Raw genomic sequence first — 22492 nt, forward strand, 5'->3', positions numbered from 1 at the left:
ACGAACTTAGGGCCTTAATACTTATGCGGAATTTGGATGTGGTTGCGGTGACGGAAACTTGGTTAAAAGAAGGACAGGACTGGCAGCTGAATATTCCGGGGTATAAGTGTTTTAGGCGAGACAGAGGAGGGGCTAAAAAAGGTGGGGGAGTAGCGATATTAGTTAAGGAGCATATTACCGCGGTGCAGAGGGTAGACAACTTAGAGGGGTCATGTACTGAGTCGCTGTGGGTGGAACTCAGAAACAGGAAGGGTGCAGTCACTATGCTGGGGGTGCACTACAGACCACCCAACAGCCCACGGGAAGTGGAGGAAAGGATATGTCAGGAGATTCTGGATAGGTGCAGAAAAAATAGGGTTGTTGTAGTGGGGGACTTTAATTTCCCTGGCACAGACTGGAAAGTGCTTAGAGCTGGGGGTCCGGACGGGGAGGAATTTGTAAAATGCATACTGGAAGGTTCTTTGGAACAGTATGTAGATAGCCCGACTAGAGAGGGGGCTATACTGGACCTAGTTCTGGGAAATGAGCCCGGTCAGGTCGTCAAAGTTTCGGTTGGGGAACATGTGGCAAATAGTGACCACAACTCTGTTAACTTTAGGATAGTAATGGACAAGGATGAGTGCTGTCCTACGGGCAGGGTGCTAAATTGGGGGAAGGCTGACTATAGCCGGATTAGGCAGGAATTGGTGGATGTTGATTGGGAGAGGATGTTCGAGGGTAAGTCCGTGTCTGGCATGTGGGAGTCTTTTAAGGAACTATTGATAAGGCTGCAGGATAGGCATGTGCCTGTAAAAAGGAAAGATAGGAAAGGTAGGATTCGAGAGCCGTGGATAACCAGGGAAATTGAGGATCTGATTAAAATGAAAAGGGAGGCGTATGTTAAGTCCAGGCAACTGAAAACAGATGGAGCTCTGGAGGAATACAGAGAGAGTAGGAAAGAACTCAAACGGGGAGTTAGAAGGGCAAAAAGAGGTCACGAGATGTTCTTGGCAGGCAGGATTAAGGAGAATCCTAAGGCATTCTATTCATACGTTAGGAACAAAAGAGTTGTCAGGGAGAAAATCGGACCTCTCAGGGACAAAGGAGGGGAATTATGCTTAGAACCCGAGGGAATAGGGGAGATCCTAAATGAATACTTTGCATCGGTATTCACGAAGGAGAGGGGCGTGTTAACCGGGAGTGTCTCAGAGGGAGGTGTTGACCCGTTAGAGAAAATCTCCATTACAAGAGAGGAAGTGTTAGGTTTTTTAGGGAACATTAAAACTGACAAAGCCCCAGGGCCTGATGGCATCTATCCTCGACTGCTCAGGAGACGAGAGATGAAATTGCTGGGCCTCTGACGGAAATCTTTGTTGCTTCTTTGGACACGGGTGAGGTCCCTGAGGATTGGAGGATAGCGAATGTGGTCCCGTTGTTTAAGAAGGGTAGCAGGGATAACCCAGGAAATTATAGGCCGGTGAGCTTGACGTCCGTGGTAGGGAAGTTGTTGGAGAGGATTCTTAGAGACAGGATGTATGTGCATTTAGAACGGAACAATCTCATTAGTGACAGACAGCATGGTTTTGTAAGAGGGAGGTTGTGCCTTACAAATTTGGTGGAGTTTTTTGAGGAAGTGACAAAAACGGTTGATGAAGGAAGGGCCGTGGATGTCGTCTATATGGATTTCAGTAAGGCATTTGACAAAGTCCCACATGGCAGGTTGGTTAAGAAGGTTAAGGCTCATGGGATACAAGGAGAAGTGGCTAGATGGGTAGAGAACTGGCTTGGCCATAGGAGACAGAGGGTAGTGGTCGAAGGGTCTTTTTCCGGCTGGAGGTCTGTGACCAGTGGTGTTCCGCAGGGCTCTGTACTGGGACCTCTGCTATTTGTGATATATATAAATGATTTGGAAGAAGGTGTAACTGGTGTAATCAGCAAGTTTGCGGATGACACGAAGATGGCTGGACTTGCGGATAGCGAAGAGCATTGTCGGGCAATACAGCAGGATATAGATAGGCTGGAAAATTGGGCGGAGAGGTGGCAGATGGAGTTTAATCCGGATAAATGCGAAGTGATGCATTTTGGAAGAAATAATGTAGGGAGGAGTTATACAATAAATGGCAGAGTCATCAGGAGTATAGAAACACAGAGGGACCTAGGTGTGCAAGTCCACAAATCCTTGAAGGTGGCAACACAGGTGGAGAAGGTGGTGAAGAAGGCATATGGTGTGCTTGCCTTTATAGGACGGGGTATAGAGTATAAAAGCTGGAGTCTGATGATGCAGCTGTATAGAACGCTGGTTAGGCCACATTTGGAGTACTGCGTCCAGTTCTGGTCACCGCACTACCAGAAGGACGTGGAGGCGTTAGAGAGAGTGCAGAGAAGGTTTACCGGGATGTTGCCTGGTATGGAGGGTCTTCGCTATGAGGAGAGATTGGGTAGACTGGGGTTGTTCTCCTTGGAAAGACGGAGAATGAGGGGAGATCTAATAGAGGTGTACAAGATTATGAAGGGCATAGATAGGGTGAACAGTGGGAAGCTTTTTCCCAGGTCGGAGGTGACGATCACGAGGGGTCACGGGCTCAAGCTGAGAGGGGCGAAGTATAACTCAGATATCAGAGGGACGTTTTTTACACAGAGGGTGGTGGGGGCCTGGAATGCGCTGCCAAGTAGGGTGGTGGAGGCAGGCACGCTGACATCGTTTAAGACTTACCTGGATAGTCACATGAGCAGCCTGGGAATGGAGGGATACAAACGATTGGTCTAGTTGGACCAAGGAGCGGCACAGGCTCGGAGGGCCGAAGGGCCTGTTTCCTGTGCTGTACTGTTCTTTGTTCTTTGTTCTTTGCTGCACTGTCCTATGCTTTCCTCCTCATTTGCTCATAAGAGCCTTACATTTCCCCTTCATTGAGAAATGAGTAGGTAAACAATACATATGAGCTGGTTTTCACTTCCATTCTTCATATTTGCATTAAGGTTTAAGTTCATTTATGAGTGTCACATGGCTTACATTAACACTGCAATGAAGCTACTGTGAAAATCTCCTTGTCAACACACAACGGCACCTGTTCGGATACACTGAGGGAGAACCTGGCATGACCTGTGCATCTAACCAGCACGTCTTTCAGACTGTGGGAGGAAACTGAAGCATCCGGAGGAAACCCACGCAGAGGCAGGGAAAACATGCCAGACTCTGCACAGACAGTGACCCAAGCCGGGAATCAAATCCCAGTCCCTAATGCTGTGAGGCAGCAGTGATAACCACTGTGCCACCGTGCTGCCCATAAAGGAATCACAAGTCTGCTTCCGCAAGGATCCTCTCCACTTGGAAACAGCAATCGTTCCTTGAGAATCGAGCACTTCCACCACCACCACAAAAGATCTGCTGGTTCCGCCTTTGGCGACTCAGCATGGGACTCTTATCAGGGTGACTTGGAAAAGGACAGGGACGATCGACCGCTCCGCGCCGCCCACCCCCCACCCCACCCCAGGTCTCAAATGATCTTGCTAACATATGGTGTAATAAGTGTATGGAAGAAAAGTCCCCAAGGGACATACCCCAAAGTTTCCTGTGGGGAAATACACCTTGTGCCCTCATTTAGCACATACATTTTCAGAAAACTCAGAAATTTCTAAATCTGAAACTGTAAAAATGCAATGTTGTATCTTTTAGGACTTTTTTCCTGCAATATGGGGAATAAACTAGAGGGTATGCCAGTAAATTACCACAAGCTTGTCCCACTAATTTTTTTCATGTGCCAAAGGCACATTTTAGTAATCAAGGAAAATTTAACCAAATTGCACTATGTGCTCCCCCAAATACAAAACCTTTGTATCCAGTGCAATAGAAACACAATTGAACTTATTCACCCACAGAAAAGTAGTATGTTAGTAGCAGAGCTAGCAGCGCTCAGAAAGCTCGTGATTCCAAATAAACCTGTTGGACTTTAACCTGTTGTGAGACTTCTTACTGTGCCCACCCTAGTCCAACGCCGGCATCTCCACATCATAGCAATTCATTGGCATCTCAATTGTTTTAGTCCTACACATGTTCTTTCTATACTCTGAAATGTGTCACCCACCATATTGGAGTGGGCTGCTCATGGCTGACTAAAATATTTAATAAAGGCTTCAACACTGGACGTAGGACCTTTTTGTGATATTGATCTGTTTTACCACATAACTTGCTGCAAGATAAACTCTCTCAGAAGCACGCGACACACTTGGGCAGGAATGATCCATCAGCAAACCTATTTAAAGGATTGGTCCACCAGCTAATGCTAGTTTGACCTTTTTGGCTTCAGGAGGTCCCGTGAGGCTGTTTTCTGATCTCTAAAACTTTATTCTGACTTCTCAGAAGAAGTTTTACTGGCGCTGCACTTTGACTGCTCCCAAAACAATTTTGTGATTGATTTTATGAAATTAAACATTAATGTTCTGGTAGGGCTGGCTCAGGCAGAGGGGAGCACCAAAAACTCAGGATCTGGCAGGAGCAGCTGGGAGAAGAGGGATGAAAAGGACGGCACTGTGTAAAATAAACTTACAGTGAGTCTTCAGAAAGCAGATCCTACTTGAGATTGAGGAGGACGGTCTCTGGTGCTTTTGCTTCATAAGGGAGGCTTTCATCAAGCAATGTCACCCGTTACAGCCACAACTCAAACCTCCAATCATGGAGTGGCTAGAAATAGCTGCGGTTGTCAAGGCCAGCGTGGCCTTTAACTTAATTTTTCCATGGGGGAGGGGGCAGAGTGTGGGCTCCTCCTCCAGTCGTAGCCTGCTGTCTCAACTTGTCTGTGTTCTTCTCTAAGACAGGAGGACCTATGAGGGCTTGAAGACTTTAGCAAATGTGTTTGTCATGGTTAACTATTCGATATACAAGGTGCAAGATTCGAGGTGTTAGGAAATGTGGGTTGTTATTAGTGGCGCTTGTGTGACTATGAGGAAATGGAGATGGAGTAAAGTGAGATGTCGGTTAGTGGCGGGGCTAGTTTAGGGTGGGAAGGTAGCACAGTAGTTAGCACTGTTGCCTCACAGCGCTAGGGACCCAAATTTGATTCTCGACTAGGGTGACCGTCTGTGTGGAGTTTGCACATTGTCTGCATGGGTTTCCTCTGGCTGCTCTGGTTTCTTCCCACAATCCCAAGATGTGTGGGTTAGGTTGATTGGACATGCTAAATTGCCCCTCAGTGTCAGGGGGACTACCTAGGATAACTGCATGGGGTTATGGAGATAGGGCTTAGGTAAGATTGTGGTTGGTTTAGGCTCGATGGGCTGAATGGCCTCCTTCTGCATTGTAGGATTCTATGATTCTATGGGGTGGAGGAGGGGAGTGTTTTGAGCAGCCAGTGCCCAGGTAGTTAAACATTTGGCACGGACCTTCTCTACAGCCTCTTTCCACTGGCAGCAGAGAGGTTGCCTGTGGTCTTTCTGCTTCCTGGCAGAGTGGAAACAGCATTTTCCTTCTATCGTCTGGAGCATGGCTTCCAGTGTGATACAAGTAATCTGTCTTGACCTCTGCCACTCACCTTTCAGAATCTGTGCATTTCCCCTGCTGTCTGAAATGAGAATGCACCTCCCCTTGAAGAAGCCCCACCAAAAACTGGCTTTACACCATGAATCACTCCGATTGGGATCCCTGCATGAATTTTGAATCATGCAAACTAATGCTGCCCTGCATTCAGGTAAGTCAGATTTGTAGGCGATGAATTTTAATATGTCAACTGTTTTGACGCTATTTTTTGCTGGTGTTCTAAGTTGCAGTACTGGGATGAAAATTCTCAAAAGCTGGCATGGAAAAAAAAAACCTCTCGAAAGGAGCCCAAATCCTATTTCAACTAATTGAAAGCAGTGGCTAGCAAATTCATCTGGGTAGCACCTGTAATATTAGCGCTGCAGGTGCCATTTCGGAACCACAATCACGTTTTGTGCTGTGTGTGCACAGAATTCAGTTGCGGACTGCATTATTTTGGGTGGGTTGGTAGCATCGGCACCAGGACCCTGCAACGCAAGAATGCAGAGTAGGCAGCTCTCAATCTCAGTGAGCGATGAACGCTGAGCTGACCCTCCTTCCACACTGGAACGAGGACACTGCCAACATTTCTCCTTTCGTCCTCCATTGCTTTATGTGGGAGGTGACTGATGGGCTGTACGCAAGAAGAGATGAATACATTGTCTCCCCTCTTTCCAGAGTGGAGCAGTTGCTTTGACAGGATAGCAGAGCTCCCATGGTGCAGAGTGCCATTGATTGAACATTGATTACTTTGTGCACACCCTGGGCGGAATTTTCTCAGAAACATTTTAAGCGTTGAACGGGCGAGAAAATGGGAAGTTGTCTCACCCATTTTTGTCAGCGAAGTAGGTGATGGTAACTTACGGCACTCTGTGCATTGCAGAGGCCGTAATTTGATTCCCAGCAGTAGGGGGAGGTTGGAGTCTCAGCTCACCGAGAAGCTGGCTGATGAACTCCAGGGGCGCCATTGTGCATGGGAGATCAGTTACTCGCCACTCCACAGCACAGACATCATGCCCCACCACTCCCCCCCCCCCCCCCCCCCCCCACCCCCTCGATTGCCACCCCAGCCAGTTTTGATTTTGCTGGTAGAAAGGGGCCGGCAAGATCGTGAGAGGTGAGAAATTGGGTATGAACCTGATATTTCATCCCTCGCCCTATCTTACCGGTTCGCAAACTGATAAGATCCCACCCCACATATAAATGCAGAGATGTACTGCGATCATGGACAGTTTCACTTTCTTAGTGTTCAGCTAATGTGCACAGTCCATCACCCTTATGAATGCTCGCTATCCTGGCAGTGGTCATGATGCCTTCATTCTGCACCAGCCTGCTTTACCATCTGAACTTGAGCCACCTTGGGAGACCATGCATGAGAAGGGCTACCCACTTACCACTCATCTCATGAATCTGGTGCACAACCCCTGCAGACTCGGGCAGCATTCACATGAGAGCCATGCTACAACACAGAATGTCATTGGAGTGCTTCACCAAGGTTCTACTACTGGATCTCTCTGGAGGAAGCCTGCATTACTTGCCTGAGCACATGCCAAGATTCATTGTGTTCTGTTGCAGCTTGTGCCACTTCACCATCATGAGATGAGTGGCACGGTGGCACAATGGTTAGCAGTGCTGCTTCGCAGCACCAGGGACCTGGGTTCAATTCTAGCCTCAGGTCACTGTCTGTGTGGAGTTTGCCACATTCTCCCCATGTCTGCGAGGGTTTCCTTTGGGTGCTCCGGTTTCGTCTTGCAGTCCAAAGTTGTGCGGGTTAAGTTGATTGGCCATGATAAATTGGTCCTTAGTGTCGGGGGGATTAGCAACATAAATTCATGGGGTTGTGGAGATGGGGCCTGGGTGGGATCGTTGTCGGTGCAGGCTCAATGGGCTGACTGGCCTCCTTCTGCACTGTGGGGATTCTATGACTAGAGGTCACTGCCCTTTCACCAGGTATACGGGCAGTAGGAGGAGGAGGAAGAGCAAGAAGGTGAAGAGGAGGAGAGGGAAGGGAGGAGGTGGCCCAATATCCCTGTTTCTTATTGGGCGGTCTGTGATTGATTTATCTGACTGCAGTACTAGTGAATGCCACTCAATTTTCCCAGTGAAGAACGGTCATGCTTATCTTCCCTCTATTACTGACCGTCATTACATTAATGATAACTAAACCAATTATCCCTGAGCCCACATTGTCAATTCTTGATCTTTGCTAAGTTAGCTGTTTTCATCTGGGGCAACAGTTAGGGAATTACAATCAGCACGTTGGCAGCAATGGGCATCTTGGGATAAATGTTACAATAAGGCACAGGTTCTTTATCAGGGATAGAAAATGATCAGGTAGGGTTCTTGCTCCCTTTTGCTGAATAGGTACAGTCCTTGCTTGACTATGATACCCGGTGTAATTGAATAGCTGTCAGGTTCATCCACAGGGAATGGATTCTTAACCAGCATATCAACCCACTCAGAGTGGCAAAAGAAGGGAAGGAAATTGGGAAAAATAATTTCATATTATATCACTGACGATTCACAGTGTCACTGGCACCACAAATATATACCTTTAAACTTGTTTCATAGATGGTTCTGTTCATTTTTGAGCAAACTCTAAGCCACCTTCAGTTCATCTGCAGGTTAATTCATTAAATATCTATGCAATACGTTTTGTTCTGAGCAAGGGCAACTTTTAGGCAGCAATATAAAAAATATTTAGGTCGGGCATTCGCAGTATTCTCATGCTACGTGAGTACTCTTCAAATCAGTTTGTGATACTAAAGATATTAACTAGAATTGAATAAAAGCTCAGGCATTTTGAAATAACTTGTAAAATGGAACATACTTTTCTACAGATGGTACTCAACTCAGCGATCACACAGCAGCTGTGTTGCAATCTTAGTAATTGGCTTGGTAGAGCAGCAGTCAGGTTTTGCAGATGGGCTGATCTCAATGTTGCTACTCAAATTCTGTCTCTTCCATGCGCTACAGTGGGACAATGGAGGGAGAAGGGAAGATTTTTGCCGAGCCGAGGCTCTCCCATCGTAACAGTCACTAACAGTGAATCCCTTGTTAGTTCCTGCACACCATTGTGCACTCTGGGATTTCAGTTTATTTGTGTAAGTTTGCTCGTGGGCTAATTATCATTAAATGGAAGATTTCCTTGGTGCACTACACCCTGTGAAATCAGAGACCCATTAATAAAGAACATTTTGTTATGAATAATACATAATGACTCTTTTCTGTGGCAGTTTTCAACACATATATGAATAGAGTTTAGTTTTTAAACATTGTTTTGAAGAGCTTAATTCCTTATAATAACATTGCCTTCCCCCTCAAACCACAGAAACAGCAAAAGTGTTGAGATGAAAAAGATTGAGTGGGTGCAGACACCCCTTAAGATTCAAAATAAAAGGAGTGAGTGGGTGCAGAGACTGCAGACATATTGTGTTGAAGAAATGGGAGAAACGATTACAAGGAAAGCAATTAGTGAGAATAGGAAATGAGAGGGACAAATTGAACCTAGTTGGGGGCGGGGGAAGGGTGCAATGGGACTGCAGGTGCTGGTACAGAGTTAGAATCTTAGAATTGCTACAGTGCAGAAGGAGACCATTTGGCCCATCGAGCCTGCACTGACTGACAACAATCCCACCCAGGCCCTATTCTTGTAACCCCATATATTGACCCTGCTAATCCCCCTGACACTAAGGGGCAATTTACCATGGCTAATCCACCTAACCTACACAGTTTTGGAGTGTGGGAGGAAACCAGAGCACTCGGAGAAAACCCACGCAGACACGGGGAGAATGTGCAAATTCCACACAGACAGTCACCCAAGCCGAGAATCGAACCCGGGTCCCTGTGAGGAGGCAGTGGGAACCACTGTGCCACCATACCATGACATAAAGAATATTGAGAATAATAGAAATTAAGTTGAAGCAAAAATCAAGATTAGGATCTGGAAAAACATGAGGCACTGGCTGAATATATCAGGAGCAAAATGTAGACGTTTGTGCATAGAATTTTGTTTAAAGTGGGGAAGTGAATAAAGCGAACCAGATTTCACTGTAACTTGTGACAAGTTAACTGTTGTATCTCTGACTAGAGCTCTATTCTGTGATCAGTTGGAGGGTTACAGCGTACTTTTCGTAGTTTCATTCGCTCAACAAATTTTTCACCGTTTTTTTCATTGCTTATGACTTGTTACCCTGATAGGCGGAGTACTGGAGGTGTGTGGGACCATTACTGTGTCTGCAGGTTGTCTGCTACAAGGGATGAGAGTAGTTAGAACACCATGAAATGATTATGTAGAGTGATCTGTAAATGAGTGTATAGGTTTCATTTCTGGGCAAATGCTTTCAAGTGGAAGTGTTTCCCCTGCAGACTGATATACTTGTCTGCCGGTTCCAGAATTAGTGGCACACCTCCATCTTGTGGTATCATCTCCTTCTTTGCTCAACTGAGCAACGCACACCATTCTTACCGGTCACATTCACCACATCATAATGGCGAATGCCCAAAGCTAGGAAGTGATGGCACTTTCTCTCTCTTACTGACCATGTTGGTAATTTTATGATCACTGTTTTTAGTGTCAGTCCACAAGTAACCAGATTTATTGAGAAGTTAACTCCAAAACTTGCTCTGATGGGATTTGAATTCTCAACCTCTGCCTCACTAGTCCATTACCACAATGGCTAGTCCACATAGCCTGAGCAGTTGTGTATATTTAAAGCACTGATTGTGTTGTGTATTCACATAGCTGCGTCAGCATTAACACCCGACAGTAGTCACAATGCATTCATTCTGTCAGCCCGCTGCTTCACTAATCGTCTAGCCATCATGTTGAGCCAGAAGGCGACTGCTATGAGACAATCCTACTTAAATCCACTCCACGAGCCAGCCACATGTGGTCAACACTCGTACAATGAGGGCAATACTACCATGAGGAATGAGGGCAATACTACCATGAGGAATGTCACCGTGTGGGTGGCCAGGCTTCTGAAGCAATGTTTCCACTGCCTTAGCTTTCTGATGGTACCTACGTGACCTGTCAATCATCAGGAGACAGAGGAAGAGGAAGGGGGAGGCAGCCACATCCATATTCTGGATGGTTGAAAGCCCCTTTGAACACCAGTATCCACAGCCATCTTAACAGCAGCGGAACTTGCACTGCAACAAACTGAGATTCCATGACCTTGGTCTGAGCTTCCACAGCAGCACTGTGACAATAGCTGGCTTTTGCTGGCGCTGCAGTGGAAACTGAGACATTGGCCTTCAGATGCAGCATGATGACTAGACCTGTAAGTGTTCTTCTGGAGTTGACCACAACTGGGAAGGATGGGCCTCGAGTTCTGGTGTGTCAAATCGGAGGCAACTCCTCTATGCTACCTGATAGTAACAGCAAGCTTTTTGGTAGGCCTGTCAATGCATCACGCACCTCTGTGTACATGCCCACCACGCTGTTTCTGCAAATGCTTCTATTCAAGTCCTCATCTGAATCCTCTGGTGCCAGCTCCCTTGAGGCTGAGGTTCGCTGCAATGTGATCCCTTCCCCCTGCCGTGGCTGCAGGCCTTTGTGCCTGGTGGCTCCTCCATGTGGAGGTTGTGTCTCAATCCTACCCTCTAACTTTCCCTAGTGTTCATATCTGGGCTGGAGACTGCAACCATCAGGTTGAGTAAGAGTGTTTCTTCCTCCCGAGTCTTCTTCATCGAGGCTTTTAGCCTCTCATTTCAAAAGTCAGCAAAGAAAGAGTTTATAGATCTTTGACAGCATGGAAAGCACAGTGGCAGGATTAGCATGAGGGAAGGGGAAGGAAGCAAGGGGTTCATAATTGTAGTAAAATATGTGCCTTGTCTCGCCACGCCACCACCACACCAAATGTTTAAGTTTATTTATTAGTGTCACAAGTAGGTTTACATTAATACTGATGTAGAGATGCTGGCGTTAGACTGGGATAGGCACAGTAGGAAGTCTCACAACACCAGGTTAAAGTCCAACAGGTTTATTTGGAATCATGAGCTTCCAGGGCGCTGCTCCTTCCTCAGGTGAGTAACCTGGTGTTGTGAGACTTCTTACTGTACATTAACACTGCAATGAAGTTACTGTGAAAATCCCCTAGTTGCCACACTCCATCACCTGTTCGGGTACACTGAGGGAGAATTTAGCATGGCCAATGAACCTAACCAGCCCGTCTTTTGGACTGTGGAAGGAAACTGGAGCACCCGGAGGAAACCCACGCAGACACGGGGAGAACGTGCAGATTCCGCACAGACAGTGACCCAAGCTGGGTCCCTGGTAATGTGAGGCAGCAATGCTAACCACTATGCCACCGTGCATTAATATGTAACAGATACTTTGTTCCAAGTCTAAGTAACAGTTGGTCACATTCACTGAAGCTTCATTTTCTTTTGCAGGTGTTCCGGATTAGTTTACACATACCGTGTTTTCAAGACTCCGACTGATTCATGGACCGTTGAAGTAAGTGATAAACTATAATCTTTAAATGAACGTAAATATGTTTATTTAAATGTTGAATCAATTGTGCGTCATATGCTGGTAACGTCATGCATGTTAAACCTTTGAGGTCTTCTCAGGTGGTTGCTGATGGTTCTGCAGGAAAGGCAAGGAGCTGCCGGGGAACAGTGGACTGGGTAACACTTGCTCTGGGTTTTGGAACAGGGTGATGCTCTCTTACTTCAGAGGTGTTTCTCCATTTATGGGGACATGGGGACGCTCCTGTCAGTGATCTTGTCAAGTGGATTTCCAAGAAGGGGCCTGATTTCCTGGTATTCCTGGAGTTGACATTGGAAGTTTTCTGTTTTTCTTTCATTTTGACATATTGAGCTATTTGCATAAGCTTCTTGTTGGAGTCAATGTACCTTTAACCAGCTGTCAGTTTCCATTATATCCTTTATAGAATCAGATAGTGGAAAATGATGGTATGTGCAACCAGGGTGCAATGCACGCAATGCAGGCATGGTAGTGCAGCATGAGGGCTGACCCTTGCCAAGGCAACACATTTTTTCCAGCTCCTATTCTAATCTAAATAATAATATCTGAAATAAAGTTACATACACCATAGCATGTTCCTTTAAGATCAGAGACATTTGCTGGGATTGACATTTCGATATTTTCAGCATGCTGATCAATGAAAAGGAAGGTAACCTTAATTTGGTTGGGTTCTTCCTGTCTATAAATCCTTCCAAGTCCAGAGTAGGATGGGCCTGCCTCCAGTTGCTGTGGATTGTCAACTGTGAGGTGCTCACCAGTGAGTGACCCAGAAGCCTGCCTACTTATTGGACTCACCGAGGGGTGAGCATCTGGTGGTGGGTGTGGGTGACAGCTGTGATGACTCTTCAATGGTGGGGTTGGAGAAGTCCCCCTCTGAACTGCTGGAGTCCAGTGGGTCCAGGGGCTGCAAAGATGGTCTGGCCTGTTCTGGTGGTCGGCTTGCAAGAGAAGGGATATGGCATCAGTGCATTACAGTGGATACAGAGGGAACATTGATTACTCACTTGAGACTTGAGGAATAACAGTATATGTGTTGAGGATTCTCATAATTCTTTGTTGCCTCCACTTCACCAGCAACGCAGCCATGTTCTCCCTCCTCCCCGGCCAGCTCTCTCCTCAAAGCTTGTGAGGGTTTGGTGCTCCAACATGATTCCAGCTGGCTGTGTCCAGTCATGCCTGTTATGCACTAGTTTGTCCTGTAAAGACACGGATAGAGAGGGCCTATGTGGGAATGTGGACATTTAAGCTGGTGATGAGGTGTGGCAGGCGTGTGGCTTGGGTGGGAGTTGGAGTGTGAGGAGCATGGCAGTTACTGGGGGAACATGGTGATTGTGGGAGGGAAGGAGAAACCTGTAGCCTTGTGTTGGCAAAGGCCAAGGTGGCTGAGTGAGGGAAAGGGTTGGGGATGCGAGGGATGTGCGAGGGGATTCAGTGGGAGACTGGGGCTGGTTCACTTCCCCTGGTTGAGTAAAGAAGGTCATTCATCTTCTTCCGACACTGCTGCCCCATCTTCATCTGCAGCGCACTTTCACTGACCAGGGCTGCCACTGCGTCCCAGGCAGGGGTGGTCACCCTGCTGGAAGACTGACTCCTGGAGCAGGGCTATAGAGTATCCTGCCTCTGCGCCACTCCATCAGGCAGTTTATGAGGGCCCCCTCTATAAAGCACGGTGCTGCCTGCTTGTCTACCATCCCCTGCAATCGTTGTGGAACAAGTGCTGGGGAGCCGTTTATATGGAGCTCCCCTGTGTTTGCAGCAGTTAAATTGTTACGCAGTGAGAATAAAAATTAACACTAATGAACCGCAAAAGTTGGACCAAAACACCAAAAATAAGCCGACGCCTTTGATGCAAAACACTCTGGTTTTTGCACCAGAACCAACACGCTGTCATTATTTGGTAAGATTTCACCATGTGTTTTCTAAAATTTTACTTATTTCTATATTTATCTGTAAAGACCCATTTCAGGTAATGGACCGAATTTATTTAGATGCATAGAATAGTATTTAACGGTCAATTTGCACTTTCTGGGCGGGGTTTTACTGGCCTGTCTGCCCGAGGTTCGTACAATCCCGCCCCAGGCCAACGGAGAATGCCATTCTCCGAGCCTCGCCCACCCCAGGAATCAGGGTGGGTGGGGCCGGTAAAATTCCAGCTTCTGTGTGGGTCGTAGAGCAGAACGGTCACTCACACATTTTACACCCCAATGGATTTAGCACTGACTTCAGAGGTGGGTCATTAACAGGTGGTTATGCCGACCTGCCGAGAGTTTAAATCTGCTGCTAGGTTTCATTCTGTGTTATGTAAAGTAATCAATTCATCAATTTCAAATTAAGATGGCACTGAACATGATTATGTTAACTCTTTCCTAACTGCCCATCTCTGAGCTATTCCTGTCCATTTTATTGATATGATGCTGATCAATTGTTCCTTTTAAGCTGTAAATGTTCTTCCTTCACTCCACATTGCCACTGTGTTGAAACTAAAATTGATCAACATAATCTCTGGAGGAACGATTTATTTCCAAATTTCTATAAGTTCAGTCCTTCATAACTCAAGTTTCGTGTCCCACAATTACACCTTTCCGATTTGCTCATACTTTCAGTTTGTTTCATCTGGGAACCTTGCAGCATGAGTCTTGGTTCCTCATTATGGAATCTCAGTAAGTAGAATTACATAAAATAAGAACTAAAGTAAAGTTAAAGTTTATTTATTAGTCACAAGTAGGCTTACATTAACACTGCAGTGAAGTTACTGTGATTTTCTGTGCAATTGATATTGAGGGATCCAAACAAATCAGGCCCGATTTTACCAACAATTTGCGCCCGTTTTCGGGCGTGAAATCGTGGTAAAGTCGAGTGTGAGGCCTTTATCGCGATCTGCACCCGCGTCCACACAGATCGCCACTTTACCGAGACCCGCGAATGGCGGGGATCCGTTCTGCGCCCAAATCAGGCGCAACGACGATTTAAATGCATTTGCATGCATTTAAATTGAATTAATGAACTGCCCGCCCAATTCTATCAGCATTTCCCCCTTTACCACCGCGTTTACCAATCCGGAACCGCGCTTTTAGGGACCCGCTGAATAAAAGTCTGAATCAGGCGCTTCCTCAGTGAGGGTTGGCGAGGAGGTAAGTGCATAGCATCCGAAAGCTCTCTGCTACTCACGGGTGTCCTTTTGTTGTGGCCATTTCGCTGTCTCGGGTCGGTGGCGGCTCTGCGAGTGTGTGGGGGGAGGGGGGCCTGTTGCTGTGCACGATCTCCGATGTTTGTCTGGAAGCACGGACCCGGGTCTCAGCACTGACCTCGGGTCCTGCACCGCAGCTCACTTCAGGCTGAAGGATGTGCACAAAAACACTTGCAGATAGCATTGCTGCAGCATCTCAATGTTACCAGGGGCTGTGACTGTGTGGAGCATGTGGCTGGGGGGATTGGGGGGCATGGGGGGGTTGTGACTGTGTGGAGCATGTGGCTGGGGGGATTGGGGGGCATGGGGGGTCTGTGACTGTGTGGAGCATGTGGCTGGGGGGATTGGGGGGCATGGGGGGTCTGTGACTGTGTGGAGCATGTGGCTGGGGGGATTGGGGGGCATGGGGGGTCTGTGACTGTGTGGAGCATGTGGCTGGGGGGATTGGGGGGCATGGGGGGTCTGTGACTGTGTGGAGCATGTGGCTGGGGGGATTGGGGGGCATGGGGGGTCTGTGACTGTGTGGAGCATGTGGCTGGGGGGATTGGGGGGCATGGGGGGGCTGTGATTGTTGGCGTGCGAGGGGCAAGCAGCGTTGCATGACTCCAACATTTGTGCATCTCCACCTCCCCCCACGACACGCCCCCCCACCCCCCCGCCGCCCCCCCCCGCCCCGCCCACCCCCCCCCCGCCCCCCCCCCCCCCCCCCCGCCCCCCCCCCCCCCCCCCCCCCCCCCGCCCACTGCCTTTCAGAGTGACGAGATGGCTTTTGCAAAGCAACCAATCAATCTTGCTGTTCTTCTGGTTGCTGCTGGAGCTGTGGAGGAGGACATGGAGGAAGAACTGCGGGCCCAGGAGGCCCGGGCCGTACCACTTGCAGGACTGGAGGGAGACGACCATCAGAGGCAGGAAGTGGCCGCCATTCACCCAGAGGGGGGGCTTCGGAGAAGGAGGGAGCAGAGACCCCGGCAGTTCCGTGCACGAGTGTCCTTCGAGTCAGAGGCTACAGAAGGATATAGATAGGCTGGAAATTTGGGCAAGGAAATGGCAGATGGAGTTCAATCCTGATAAATGCGAAGTGATGCATTTTGGTGGGAATAATGTAGGGAGGAGCTACACGATAAATGGAAGAACCATAAAGGGTGTAGAGACGCAGAGGGACCTGGGTGTGCAAGTCCACAGATCTTTGAAGGTGACGTCACAGGTGGAGAAGGTGGTGAAGAAGGCATATGGCATGCTTGCCTTTATAGGACGGGGCATAGAGTATAAAAGTTGGGGTCTGATGTTGCAGATGTATAGAACGTTGGTTCGGCCGCATTTGGAATACTGCGTCCAGTTCTGGTCGCCACACTACCAGAAGGACGTGGAGGCTTTGGAGAGAGTACAGAGGAGGTTTACCAGGATGTTGCCTGGTATGGAGGGGCTTGGTTATGAGGAGAGATTGGGGAAATTGGGGTTGTTCTCCTTGGAAAGACGGAGGATGAGGGGAGACTTAATAGAGGTGTATAAAATTATGAAAGGCATAGATAGGGTGAACGGTGGGAAGCTTTTCCCCGGGTCGGTGGTGACGTTCACGAGGGGTCATAGGTTCAAGGTGAAGGGGGGGAGGTTTAACACAGATATCAGAAGGACATATTTCACACAGAGGGTCGTGGGGGCCTGGAATGTGTTGCCGGGCAAGGTGGTGGAGGCGGACACACTGGGAACGTTTAAGACTTATCTAGACAGCTATATGAACGGAGTGGGAATGGAGGGATACAAAAGAGTGGTCTAGTTTGGACCAGGGAGCGGCGCGGGCTAATTGTTCCTGGTTTCTCGTTTCAAGGCTTCATTCTACGATCATCTTGCTGGTGCCAGTACAGAGTGAGACTGCGGATAGTTGGGAACCTGTCTCGGGGGCAGGGAATTCATATGGTGTTCGTGGAAGTGGAAATGACTAGGGTTGGGAAGCATTTTCCGATCGGGGCCATTGTGATCTCCTGGACTCGTTTCGATCGCCTCAGGGGGTCGGAGAGGAATTTCCCAGATTTTTTTTCCCCATATTGGCCCTGGGGTTTTTCACTCTGGGTTTTCGCCTCTCCCTGGGAGATCACATGGTCTGGAATGGGGGGGTGGGGGTAAGTTAATAGGTTGTAATGAACAAAGCATCGTAGCTGTGAGGGACAGCTCGGTGGATAGGATATTGGTATGTAGATAGGCTGGAAAATTGGGCGGGGATCCTGGATTCAGGATTCAATCCTGGACCGGGGAGCGGCGCGGGCTTGGAGGGCCGAAGGGCCTGTTCCTGTGCTGTATTGTTCTTTGTTTTGTTCTTTGTTTGAGATGTCGCACACCGTATGCCGCCGACGTCCCCGACTCCGAAAGGACACCGTGCGACACCTGTGTGACCTGTTGCAGGACCTGGTGCTGAGGGGCAGGGGGGGGGGTGCCACTCTTAGTGGCTGTCAGATTGACGGCTGCTCTGAACTTCTACGTGACTGGCTCCTTCCAGAGCCCGACCGGAGATGTCTGTGGCATCTCCCAGTCTGCAGTCCACACCTGTGTCAAGCAGGTCACTGAAGTCCTGTATGCCCGGGCTGGGCAGTACATCAAATTCAACCTGGACCAGGCCCATCAGGAAGCCTGGGCTGTGGGGTTCATTGCAATTGCGGGGATGCCGAATGTGCAGAGGGTGGTCGACTGCACCCATGTCGCCCTCAGGGCCCCCCTACAGGATCCACGACGATTCGTCAATAGGAAGGGGTTCCACTCCCTGAATGTACAAATCGTGTGTGACCACAATATGACCATCATTGCGCCAGACATCCAGGCAGCGTGCATGAAAGCTTCATTATCAGGAGCTCGGACATACCACAAGCATTTGAGGAGGAGCCCAGGCTGCGGGGGTTGCTCTTGGGTGATATGTGTTACCCGCTTTGGACATGGCTGATGAGGCCTGTGCGGAGCCTGTGACTGAGGTGGAGACCCGCTATAATGAGGCCCATGTAGCCCCCGCGTGACAGTAGAGAGGTGTATTGGGCTCCTCAAGCTGCGGTTCCGGTGCCTGGACCGATCCGGAGGGGCCCTTCAGTACAGCCCCCTGATCTCCTCCCGCATAGTGGTGGTGTGCTGTGCCTGCACAATCTGGCTCTGCAGCGAGGTGACCTCTTGGAGGAGGAAGAGGACGTGGTGAATGACCAGCCGGCCGTCACTGGGGAGGATGACCAGCAGGAGGAGGAGGAAGAGGAGGATGAGAACACCTTGGAACACCTGCCAGGTGGTGTAGGGCTGGCATCTCAGCTGAGGCATGCGAGGGTGGCTAGGGAGGCTCTGGTAACCAGGCGGTTCAGTTGCTCAGGGATGGTGATTGTGGGTTCCATTCCCCCCGCCACCCACCCCCGATAAATGCCTTCCAGTTACCCTGCACATTGTCACACCAGAGCGGTGGGCCTGGGTACTCTGTGCTCGCGATATTTTTTCCAGGCAGGAGGGTGATGACGACTCGCTAAGCACCATTCTGATGATGCCCTGGTACAAACCAGTCTGACTGCTGCCTGAGATCCACATGCACGCTGGCACCTGGGCCCACGCCTGTCTAGTGGGTAAGGGATCCGAAACCCCCGTACAGGGCCCTGGGGCGGGTGGGTTGGGGGACGAGAGGTCATCGCTCATGGGGTATGAGAGACCAATGGCTTCCTTTTCTCAGTGACACCGCATTGAGGGGCCTCCCCAACTGATATCACCATGAGGCATCCATCGGGTGATTGTCAATGGGGCAGGGATCCTATTCGAGACAACCTATTCGCAGGTGGTTGTGGAGAAAAAACATTTATTTACAATAAAGGCGCTCAGATAAGCTGGTAAAACACAGAAACTTGTGAAAAGAAAACACTGCGGTGCCTCCAGTCCTTTCTAACTAGTGCAGCCCTTCACCCGTGCCACCTCAGTGCAACTACAACTTCCTCACCTTACGCTGCCTCACACTGCGCCTCAGTGACTCCCCAGAATGTACATCGGAGGTGGAGGGGGCCAGCTGCCGACCTTGCCCCATGGCCTGTGATGCGCGTGGTGGGCGTCCTCTGGAGGCCCTGGACCTTGAGGGCCCTGGCCGGCTTCCAGGTGTCTGGATGTTTCCATGACACCCTCTTCATCCCGCTGCCCCTGAGATGCCCCAGTGTCAGGAAGGGGGGAGTCAGAAGGTGTTGCCATAGCCACAGTTTCCTGGCTCGAAGGCCCCGGCATGGGCTCGCGCCCTTCCTCCTCCCTTGGGGTCCCTTGTGGCCCCTGGGTCACTTCATGGGACACTGGTGCTTCTGCAGTGAGCTCCAGAAGTTCCAGTGTCACCTGGCACTGCCAGTCCTGGAGGACCACCTGCGTTCTACCCATGGTGGTCAACCCCTCTGCGATGGCCACTAGAGTCGTGGGCCATCTCTCAGTGGCCGCAGCAAGTGCCCTGTGAGACTGGGCCATGCTCTGCAAGCCCTCAACCGTGGCCCTCTGAGACTGGGCCACCTTCTCAAGCGTTGCTGCCATTGCCCGCTGTGTCTCAGTGCTGTAGCGGGATCTCCTTTTTAACTCCACTGGGCTTATTTTAGGTTTGGTTCTCCGTTACCCAAACCCCACCAATGCCCGAGTGATTCTCTCTCTCGCCGATGGAATAATGGCCACCTTGCGTCTACTTCACTAGAGTAGCGCTCCCAAGAGAGAGAAAAGGAAACTGCTGCCTATCCACTACCGGGCAGCCTTTCCTGAGTGGGCGGTTTTGAAGCGCCCAGAGTACCCTCAATTCTAGACTCCGGAATTATGGTAAGGGATACTTAATATTGTGACTTGGTCAGAGATCGTTGGTGAGAAATTGAAAAGATCAAAACGGACTCCAATGGAAGTCAAAGATATATATATATATATTTGTTAAAACATCAAGGTCAAGATCACCAAACACCAGGAAAACAACACACAATGCCTTATGCTCTATAAGACTATAGCTATGGAAGGAATACTAAAACGGGCACAACGGGAATGCTTACTTTACACAAGTTTACCAGTGTCTTAAACTATGAAAGGTGCATGCAAAAGCAACCCCCCCCCCCCCCCCCGCCCCCCCGCTGCTTTCCCCAAAGCCACATCCACTATGATGATCTCGGGAACTTCGCGAATTACCAGAGGATACTCACAATCCTAGTTTAAATTGCTCAGTGGGCTTCGGGCTGCGTGCTGGAGATGAATGAGAGACAGGCAGGAACAGGAGAAGAGAGTGGAGAGAGAGAGACCAGAGCTTGCTTATCCCTTTTTAAACCTGAACCAGTGATTCTCTCACACAAAACAGTTTCTGATCATTGGTAGTTTTGATTGACTGGAACAAAAGGGCCGGAACTGTCGGGACCGCCCTTAATTGATATTTTAATGTCTTTTAAATGTTCTCTGAGTCAGCCTGATTGGAATCCCATCAGCGAGCTGAGTCTTGATATTGTCTGTGGATGGAATGATTTCTGTTCTCATTGTCTTGCTGCTGGGCTATTTACTCCTCGTCTGCTGGCCATGGTTTCTCCTTTGTTTCCTGTTGATTAGATCATCCCTGTCTCAACCTTCTTGTTATTCCCAGCCTCTTGCATATTCATGTGGCCTGACAGCCAGCCGGCCATTTTCCTTATCCCTGGGTTCTTTAATCATGGAGGATTTACCTTAAAACTTACAATGCTGTCCCTCTGGGTCTCCTGCAAGCTCTCGAGCCTCTCAGCCATGGGCCGCAGAATCTCAAGAAGCCTGCTCAGTCCCTCCGCTGTGGCCTGCTGTGACTTGGCCATTGCTTGGAGCCTGCCACCCATGGTGAGGATCTCCTGCCCCAGGCTTTCCACTGCAGATGCCACCCTTGCAGTGTTGGCATTGGAAGCACGCATGACAGGCAATAGCTGGTCCACCTGAAAGCCTTGGGACTCTTCCCAGCAGCCTCGCAGTTGGTCCAGTGTGGCCGTCAGCCCCTCCTGCATTCCCTGGCTCTGTTGCTGCATCTCCAGCAGCTGAGGGAGAAGTGATCTCAGAGGCCCAGCATGTAGCCTGGGGCCAGCTGAGTCCTCGCCTCTGGCAGGCCCCCGCATGCCAGAGGACTCAGATGTTTCCTCCTCCACCCGATGTATATCAGCAGATGTGTCGTGCTCACCAGAGAGTGACCCAGAAGCCTCAACACTAACTGGACCCACCGACGTGTGTGTCTCTGTGATGGTGATTTGTGAGGTAGAAGCTGACAGATAAACGGTGCCACCCTCGGAGATCCCTTCACCCATATCCTCCGGGGACTTGTCTGAACTATCGTTCCCAGGATGGATGGGAGCTGTAGCCGGGGCTTGCGGTCCAGAAGGCCCCGGGGTGTCAGGATCTGTCCCTGAAACACAGGACACAAGGTTAAGTGTAAGGGAGGGAGAGGAATCCTTGAACATAGAACACTGAACCCAGACAATTACATCACAGGAACAGGCCCTTCGGACATCCAACCCTGTAGCGACCAGGCTGCCCATCTGATTTGTTTGCCCCCATATGCCTCTGTTCCCACCCCATTCAGATAGCTGTCGAGATGCCCCTTCAATGTCCCTATAGTTTCCACTTCCACGACCTCCCCGGGCAGTGAGTTCTAGGCACCCACTATCCTCTCAATGCAAATAAAATGCCTCATACATCTCCTTTATACCTTGCCCCTTGCACCTGAAACTCGTGCCCCCAAGAAGTTGCCTCAAAGTGAGTGTAGGAACGACAGGTGCTCACGTCTGGATGGCAGCCCGACCATGCTGTTGCTGACAGCCCACATCTCCCCTTCTCTGGTGAGCTCCAGCGTCCGCTCCTCAAAGTGGGTGAGGACCGGGAGGTCTGGCTCACCACCCCGTCTTCGCCCTCTCACGGGTTTTGTGCCGGTCTTCTTCTGTGGAGACAGAAGGAACCATGAAAGAAATGGTGGCGTGACTCATGCAGAGAATCAGGTGGTGACCCTTAGAGGGCAAACACAGTGGGGCTCATTGGGGGGAAAGGAAGGAGGTGCTTGGGGGTCAGGAGCTGGAAGCATGCAGGGTGCTGGGAATAGGAGGATCTGGGGGAAATATGGGGGAACATGCTGAATGGGGTTCAGCACTCACCCTTGCTGCACAGATGAGGTCACTGATTTTTTTTCCGGCACTGCCTCGCGGTTCGGGGAGCCAGTGCCCTGGCACTGACCGAGGGGGCGACTGCCTCCAAGGCCGCATGGCCATCAGCCCCCCTGGGTCTGCGTCCTCCTGGGAGGAAGAGGGTGGCCCACCTCGCCTCAACTGCATCCAGCAGCCTCCCCAAGTCGTCCTCAGAAAATCGGGGGGGCTGG

The 22492-nt window shown here is 49.6% G+C and overlaps 1 protein-coding gene across 1 annotated transcript in view; it reads left to right on the forward strand.

The window, feature by feature from the left end:
- Positions 1-22492, forward strand: part of sh2d1aa (SH2 domain containing 1A duplicate a) — a 68723-nt gene that overhangs the window by 29029 nt on the left and 17202 nt on the right. Inside the window, exon 2 of the mRNA XM_078211360.1 lies at positions 11888-11951. Coding sequence (XP_078067486.1) covers positions 11888-11951 — 64 coding nt within the window. The remainder of the gene's footprint in view (positions 1-11887; positions 11952-22492) is intronic.

The sequence above is a fragment of the Mustelus asterias genome, chromosome 4 (genome assembly GCF_964213995.1).
Source record: "Mustelus asterias chromosome 4, sMusAst1.hap1.1, whole genome shotgun sequence".
Classification (NCBI taxonomy): domain Eukaryota; kingdom Metazoa; phylum Chordata; class Chondrichthyes; order Carcharhiniformes; family Triakidae; genus Mustelus; species Mustelus asterias.